Source organism: Myotis brandtii, unplaced genomic scaffold (assembly GCF_000412655.1).
Source record: "Myotis brandtii unplaced genomic scaffold, ASM41265v1 scaffold23, whole genome shotgun sequence".
In the NCBI taxonomy this organism is placed as follows: domain Eukaryota; kingdom Metazoa; phylum Chordata; class Mammalia; order Chiroptera; family Vespertilionidae; genus Myotis; species Myotis brandtii.
The window spans coordinates 2526322-2534672 of NW_005358649.1; the positions used below are offsets into that span (position 1 = coordinate 2526322).

Consider the following 8351-nt stretch of genomic DNA (forward strand, 5'->3'; position numbering starts at 1 on the left):
AGCGGGTGTGGGGAAGCGGGAAGAGACTGGATAAAAATCATACACCTATGGACGAGGACAGTGTTGGGGGTAAGGGCATGGGGTGGGGTGGGAATGGGTGGAGGGGAGCTATGGTGGGAAAAAAGAGGAACAACTGTAATAATCTGAACAATAAAGATTTATTTTTTTTAAAAGCTTCCTTTTGCCTCGTTGCTACAGAGTGCGGGTGTGGGGAAGCGGGAAGAGACTGGATAAAAATCATACACCTATGGACGAGGACAGTGTTGGGGGTAAGGGCATGGGGTGGGGTGGGAATGGGTGGAGGGGAGCTATGGTGGGAAAAAAGAGGAACAACTGTAATAATCTGAACAATAAAGATTTATTTTTTTTAAAAGCTTCCTTTTGCCTCGTTGCTACAGAGTGAGCAAGATGGGTCACCAGCAACACTACTGGAGCCATCCGAGGAAATTCGGCCACGGTTCTCGTTCTTGCCGCGTCTGCTCAAACCGCCACGGTCTGATCCGGAAGTACGGCCTCAACATGTGCCGCCAGTGTTTCCGGCAGTACGCGAAGGACATAGGCTTCAGTAAGTTGGACTAAGAGAACTTCCATGAATGGGTCGTTCAAGACATCTACCTTATGACAGAATGCTATCGCTTTGTACATAAAACAAAAAATAAAACCTTCAAAAAAAAAAAAAAAAAAAGACCAGCTTGCTGAAGACTGCCTGCCTCCTTAAGGCCCTCCACAATCTTGCAGTCCAGCCTCAGGCGCTGCCTCCCCATGCCCGTTCACTCCTTCGCTGCAGCAGTCACCCTAACAATCACATGCTGCTCCCAGTGATGCTGCAGCCATAGTCTGTACCTGTATGTAAACTGTAGTCCATTTAGATGATAAATTCCTGGAGGGAATGCACAACCTCTTACATTGGACTGCAATTTGGCAATGTCTATCAATATTACACACGAGAACAGTTTTTAACCACATCTGGATGCATCTAATTATACTTTCATACATGGTTATGCATTTGCTGCATTAATTATGACAGCAAAGATCAGAAACAATGGGCCATCAATAGATGAACGAAGTAAACTATACTGTATCATACAATGGAGGATTACACAGCTCTAAAAAAGAATGAGAAAATGCTCTAGGTTCTGATGGGAAAAGGTTTTGCAGACATTTTGATAAATTTTAAAAGTTCATATAGAAGAAAATGGGGAGGGAAAAAGACACAGATATTTATTTGCCTCACATGCAGAACAAAACTCTGGAGGACACCTACAAAGCTAGTAACTGGTTGCTTATGAGAGACAAAGGAAGTGGAAAAATATTTCATTGTATGTTTTTTTATTTCATATATTTTATGTTTAAACCATGTGACTGTCTTACCTATTCAAAAAATTGTAAATTTAAGAATAAAAAGACCTCTGCATGGGATGCCTGTGTAGATTCATCCGCCTGCCCTCCACTTGAGCAAATTACTTTTTCTCTCTGTACTTCAATTTCCTCATCTGTGCAACGAGGCTGATAATGAAATCCACCAAAAAGTATTTAGAACAGAACCAGGCACATAAGATATTATGTTTGGAAGGTAAAATTTTGATCAGGGCATTTAAAGCTTTAAAAATAAACTATAATCCTATTTTCAAAAAGAAATAATATCAATCATACAGTTATTGGAAAAGATACCACTATATTTGAACCAGATATTGGTCTAAGACAGGGGTGGGCAAACTTTTTGAATCGAGGGCCACAATGGGTTCTTAAACTGGACCGGAGGGCCGGAACAAAAGCATGGATGGAGTGTTTGTGTGAACTAATATAAATTCAAAGTAAACATCATTACATAAAAGGGTACGGTCTTTTTTTGTTTGTTTGTTTTATTCATTTCAAACTGGCCGGATCCGGCCCGCGGGCCGTAGTTTGCCCACGGCTGGTCTAAGAACTTATAAAATATCTTATTTAACACACACAAAAAGCCCGTGTGGTAAGAATTATCCTCCTCATTTTACAAATAGGGAACTGAGCTCAGAGCAGTTTGCTGTCCCAAATCATACAAGTGATTATATCTATCTCTTATGTCTATGCTCTTAATTTTTACAGCACCCACAAGTCAGAAAATAGGAGGTAAGTTCCTTGATATGCAAAAATAGGTGGAATTTTAAATACAACAATGTAAAAATCTCCAAGCTGAATTTTCATACTGGGCATTACGGTAAGGCTAATACTCTGCTTACAAAACAATTATGACTGAGTGGGGTGGGAAGGAGGGGGGGGGGATTAAAATTCGGGCTTTGCTTCTAATATAGTGTATGTTGTGTTTACAAACAATAGGACAACTGTAAATAGGAGGGGGAAACTTCACATGGAAAATAATAGACTATTATTAACTTAAAAAGATTCTCATCCTGAAAAATACCCCCCAACTTCAACAAAATTAACTCCTACTAGTAAATATAAAACAAAAGCATTATGCTGTTCCAGATTCAGAAATCAGTACCCCAAATGGAAGATAGAAAAATTCCAGTTCTGTTTTAAAACTCTCGACTATAACAACTCACAAGAACGGTATTAATAGCTTTGTCACTTACAGGATGCTTTTAGCAATAAGGTATTGTCCTCTTTTCTTCTCCTACTCTGCATGAAGTCCAACCTGAAATAAAAGATTTCATAATGAGGGCTTCCTAGACACAGACCTGGGGCTCCTAGTTAAATTACGTTCCTCTTTATTGTTCTATACGGGCCTTGTCAAATAAACCACACGCTCAGGTGACAATATCTGAGAAAATGCCATTATTTTTCCCTCTGGAGGGAATGCAGCCTTCATCTTACCCAGTTGTTCGGTCTTTCACCTAGTTTGGTCTGGCACAGAAATTAACTTCATTTTACAGCTCATCACACTCTGCATACGCTCCAACAAATGGATTCCTGTGTCCAGAGACCAGTAAAATCCCCGTCTCCCTTGGGGATTCTGCTATAGCATTTGTTCTAGGACATTAATGGATGTCCTAACCAGTCCATGTTTTCTAAAGCAATGACAACTCAAGGTCATACTCTCAAAATGAGGCATGTCCAATATAATGACGACAAAAATTGTACACATGCAGCATACAGACATTCCTGGCGATGTCAATCAAACATATTGCTCTTTTTCCAAGATGAAATTTAATGGGGATTCTTATTCTAAGAGGCATTTTAAAACTCAACAAATCAATTTCCAGCAAGAAGCCTTTTGCACAAGTTAGAGCAAATGTTCAATCAGCACCCAATGTTAGCTCAGAAGAGATGCCACTAGAAATGTGTACCAGAAGACGGGGGTGGGGTGGGGTGGGGCGGGGGAATGGTCAAGATTGTGTGTCCTCACAAAACTTATGCCCCAAGTCCCCCCCAAAAATGAATTATGATCTCAACCAAACTACTTCAAATGAGAGTTCAGAAACTTTCTGTCTCAAATTCTTTTAGACAAAATATTTTCAATAACTTGGAATTTCTTGTTCAGTAAACTAAATTGCTGTAAGACTGAAGAAGGAGCATATTTCTGCAGAGAGGTTGTGATTTGGAGTTTAAGAGAATGTGTCCAAAATGCTTCCCAGCAAATCTCAGAAAAAGTTATGGAAGGACATATTATAAAACCAGACTATCAAATCCGTCTGTGGAAAGGCAAGAAAGTATATTAATACATTTCTTTCAGAGTATAAAAACTAGACTAACAGAAATAGATCAATTATGAGCTCTTTAAATAATAAAAAGAAATACCCAGCTGATTGAATTGGAAGGATGCAGATGATTTCACCCTATTTGTAGCTTGAACAGATATGAATAAAAATTTTACCTTGTTTACAGAAACACTTCTAATTAATTTAGTTATTATTGTCTAGATTTCACTTGATGTCCACATTGCTATAATAAAACCATAGAAGGGTACCCCTGGCCAGCATGGTTCAGTAGTTAGAGCATTGGCATGTGGACCGAAGGGTCTCGGGTTCAATTACCGGTCAAGGGCATATTAACAGATTTGAATAAAAATTTTACCTTGTTTACAGAAACACTTCTAATTAATTTAGTTATTATTGTCTAGATTTCACTTGATGTCCACATTGCTATAATAAAACCATAGAAGGGTACCCCTGGCCAGCATGGTTCAGTAGTTAGAGCATTGGCATGTGGACCGAAGGGTCTCGGGTTCAATTACCGGTCAAGGGCATATGCCTGGGTTGCAGGGGCGTGCAGGAGGCAACCAATTCATGTGAGAGATATATCAATGTGGTGTGTTTTTTGCTCTCTCTCACTCTCTCCCTTTCATTCTCTCTCTAAAAAAAAAAAATTAATGAAAAAAATATCCATGGATGAGAATCAACAAAAATAACAACTGTAGAAGGGCACCTGAGTATGGAATTTTCATGTAAAATTTTCACTTGAGACAACTCAAACCAGCATGGGATTCAGAACTAAAACTAGTAAACACAAAAAAGTGAATTTATAAAACAAACAAACAAGCATTGCCCCATCCAGGTAAGCTATTCTAGAATTCTGGCTGGAGGAGCTCCCTGTTCCTCCTGAATGACATCAGCCACCATGCCCTGCCCTGCCTCTCAGACCCCCTCACTGACCTTCCCTTGGAGGAGACAGTTCCCAGTGAAATCCAGAACAGAACTATGGGGGAGAGGGGAGATTATATTAACACAATTTGGAACTGCTCACAGAAATATTAGACATCATTATCAAACTCCCTGTCTCACTGAGTGTAATGAGACAAAAGCAAAATAATAAACAAAAACAGGAAAAAATAATTGAAAAAAATAGCATATAACATCAGGTAGCTACTAATAAAAAGCTAATCCTTTCACCTTCCTTTATCCAGTCCCCCCAACCCACTCCTCTCTGACATTTGTCAGTCTATTCCTTGTATCCATGCCTCTGGTTCTATTTTGTTCATCAGTTTATTTTGTTCATTAGATTCTAAATATTAGTGAGATCATATGGTATTTGCCTTTCTCTGGCTGGCTTATTTCGCTTAGCATAATACTCTCCAGGTCCATCCATGCTGCTGCAAAGGGTAAGAATTCCTTCTTTTATACAGCCGAGTAGTATTCCATTGCACAAATGTACAATAGCTTTTTTATCCACTCATCTACTGATAGGTACTTGGGCTGTTTCCAGATCTTGGCTATTGTAAATGATTCTGCTGTGAACATAGAGGTGCATATATTATTTCTGATCGGTATTTTGGGATTCTTAGAATATATACCCAGAAGGGTTTTCCTGGGTCAAAATGTAGTTCCTTTTTTTTTTTTTTTTTATGTTTTAAGGAAACTCCATGCTGGTCTCCACAGTGGTTGCACCAGTCTGCATTCCCACCAGCAGTGTACTAGGGTTTGCATCTCCACATCCTTGCCAGCACTTGTTTGCTGATTTATTGATAGTAGCCATCCTGACAGGTGTGAAGTAATACCTCATTGTAGTTTTAATTTGCATCTCTCTGATGATTAGTTACTTTGACCATTTTTAAAAAATAGATTTTTATTGATTTCAGAGAGGAAGGGAGAGGGAGATAAAGATAGAAATATCAAGGATGAGAGAAAATCACTGATTGGCTGCTCCCTGCATGCCCCACACTGGGGATCGAGCCCACAACCCGGGCATGTGCCCTACCTGGGAATTGAATCAGTGACCTTTCCATGCATGGTTCCACATTCAACCAACTGAGCCACATGGGCCAGGGCTCATCTCTTTCCTTCCTGCATTCCTACTGCATCTTGTCCCAAACCTTCTGGTCGACTCTAGCTCACCACTGAATGCATACTTGATGGACAGCTGGTATACTTCCTTTGACTCTCACTCCTTCACTTTCAGTGACTGCAGACTCTCAGAAAGAGATGATCCATTCCAACTAACCCACTCAAAGGTGGGATTCCTGAGAAGTTATGTTTTCTACTTTTGTGGGGGAACGTCACAATGAGTTTTCTTCCCAGAGGAGTAAATATTAAGCTGGGATGTAAAGGATGTGGAACTTAGCTAGGTGAACCAGTGATCCAGGTAGAGGAGCTTGCCTACCCATGCTTCCCCACCCCACAGAACTCAGGGGGCCTTTCACTCATGATGGTTCGAGGGCAGTGAGCACAAGAGGCAGCCTAATGCCATGTACACAACTGTTGCTCTTTTAGTCCTAGCTTCATCTTTTGCCCAAAGAGTAGTATACAGGTGGGCAGGTTATATACCAAAAAGATATATTCAGTATATAAAAATATTTATTATATGTATATTCTTCTACCAGTGAGCCATCATAAGATGTATAAGATGTAGTCTGTTGTATTCAAGAAGTGTAAGCAGTAGTGAAGAATATATACAGAGGAACCAGACTTAGAGCAAGTGAATAATGGAAAAACTTCACAAAATGCCAGGAGAAGATTCTGCAACAAGATTGCATTTAAGGCTCCACCCTTTCACTCCGGGGCCAGCTGGTGAAGCAGTAACACAAGGATCGGAGGGAGAGGCTGCCTACCAGCCTGGGTGCCATGTTTCAGTTCTCTGTCTCCCAGGTCCAGGGCCATCCCAGCAGAAAGAAAAGGCACCAAAAGAAACCCGTTGCCCCACTTAGTGAGTAGGCACAAGGCCCCGAGTTAGCACCTTTCCTCTAGAGCAGTGGTTCTCAACCTTGGCTGCACATTAGAATCACCTGGGAATCATTTTAAAGTCCTGATTTCTGGGCCTCATCCTCCGGAAATTCTGTTTCGTTGTTACTAATGTCGTGGCCTCACCCCATAACAAAGAAACAGAATTTCCGGAGGATGAGGCCCAGAAATCAGGATTTTAAAAAGATTCGCAGGTGATTCTAATGTGCAGCCAAGGTTGAGAACCACTGCTCTATAGGCTGGTCTCTAGCTGTAACCTGGGCCGCTCCCAAGAGTGAGAAGTGAGCTGGCCCAGCGCGTTAGGGGGATGAGCTGCAGCTCAGGGTGCCGGCCGCGTGGGGAGGAGCCTTAGCTCTCCCTGCAGGGCGCTCACCTCTGCAGCCTCGCTCCCCCACGCCCTCTCTAGCTTCAGGCCAGCCTTCCCATCAGCTGGGCGTCCCACTCACCCGGGCGTGGGGGCTCCGGCAGCTGCCGGTGGGGAACAGGGGAGGAGGTCCGAAGGCGTGGGGTTAGGGAGGGAGAGGAGAAAGGAGGGAGGGGGAGACTGCGCACCCCCATGGCCAGCAGCTCTGAGGAGGGCCACCTGTCATCACAGCCATTGTCACGACCCCCCATGCCACGCCCAGGCACGGGGCTGGGGCGGGGCCGGGCCCTGGATGTCACCTGGGAGGGACATGCGTCCTTACACGGGACCCAGCCTGTGCCTCCTCCCCTCCACCCCCGCCCGCACCCCCATGCCCAGGTGTCCAGGCTCCCGGCGGGTCAGCCACCCTGCCGGGAAACCGGGGCCGCCCAGGAAAGCTCAGAGTAGTCAGTATTGAGGGTGTGGAAAGGAAGACGGAAGGTACGCGAAGAAAGTGGTAACAACAGTTACAGCTGCAGTTTCTGCCCCTGGCGGTCCCTGCGCTGTGGTCAGCACACGGGGGCCCAGCCCACACTTTCCAGTCCACACCTATGTTTGCGCCTAGAAGTCGATTCGAAGGTCGGGGGGAGGGGGGGAGAGACAGGACATATGTACTACTCGTAATATTTTAAGCAATAAAACAAAATTTAAAAAAGAAAAGAAATCGGGATGTAGGCAGATATTTATCTACGTCGGTGTTTAGCACAGCTGTTTGTTAATATTGAAAAATTGGAAGCTACTTAAATGACCAACAGTAACGCCACTGACTCCAAATCGCGGTACATCTTTTAGGGGGACTTACTGCGCACGTTTACAGTCACCTTACGGAAAATCCTTTGGACCAACAGAAACTGTCCACTACACGATGGGTGTGGGCGTAGACACGTTTACAAAACAGTCTCCGTTTAATGAAGATACAGACATAATCTGGACAGAGACAGGAAATGATTAAGGGGCTGAAGATAAGAAAGAAAAATGCCCTGGCCGGTTTTGCTCAGTGGATAGAGCGGCGGCCTGCGGACTGAAAGGTCCCAGGTTCCATTCTGGTCAAGGGCACATGCCCGGGTGGTGGGCTCGATCCCCAGTGGGGAGCTTGCAGGAGGCAGCCGATCCATGATTCTCTCTCATCATGGATGTTTCTCTCTCTCCCTCTCCCTTCCTCTCTGAAATCAATAAAAATATAATTTAAAAAAAAAATCCCGATTCTGCTCCTCTCCAGATCCTCTCCCCCTCTCGCCTCCCTCGGGTTGTCACTGTGGGAGAACCTCGGGGGGAGGGGGGAGAGGAGGCTGCAGGAAGGTCGCTCGCTTTCCCTCCGAGTCTCCCCACCCCCC

General features: G+C 43.5%; 1 protein-coding gene across 1 annotated transcript; it reads left to right on the forward strand.

The window, feature by feature from the left end:
- The first annotated feature begins 381 nt into the window (after positions 1-381).
- LOC102262998 (40S ribosomal protein S29-like) lies at positions 382-671 on the forward strand. Its single transcript, XM_005866352.2, has one exon. It carries the CDS (start codon positions 409-411, stop codon positions 577-579), a length of 171 nt encoding a protein of 56 aa, XP_005866414.1. The 5' UTR covers positions 382-408; the 3' UTR covers positions 580-671.
- Positions 672-8351: the final 7680 nt, after the last annotated feature.

Coding starts and splice junctions, on each gene's coding strand:
- LOC102262998 (XM_005866352.2), top strand. CDS start 409: ATGGGTCACCAGCAACACTACTGGAGCCATCCGAGGAAATTCGGCCAC.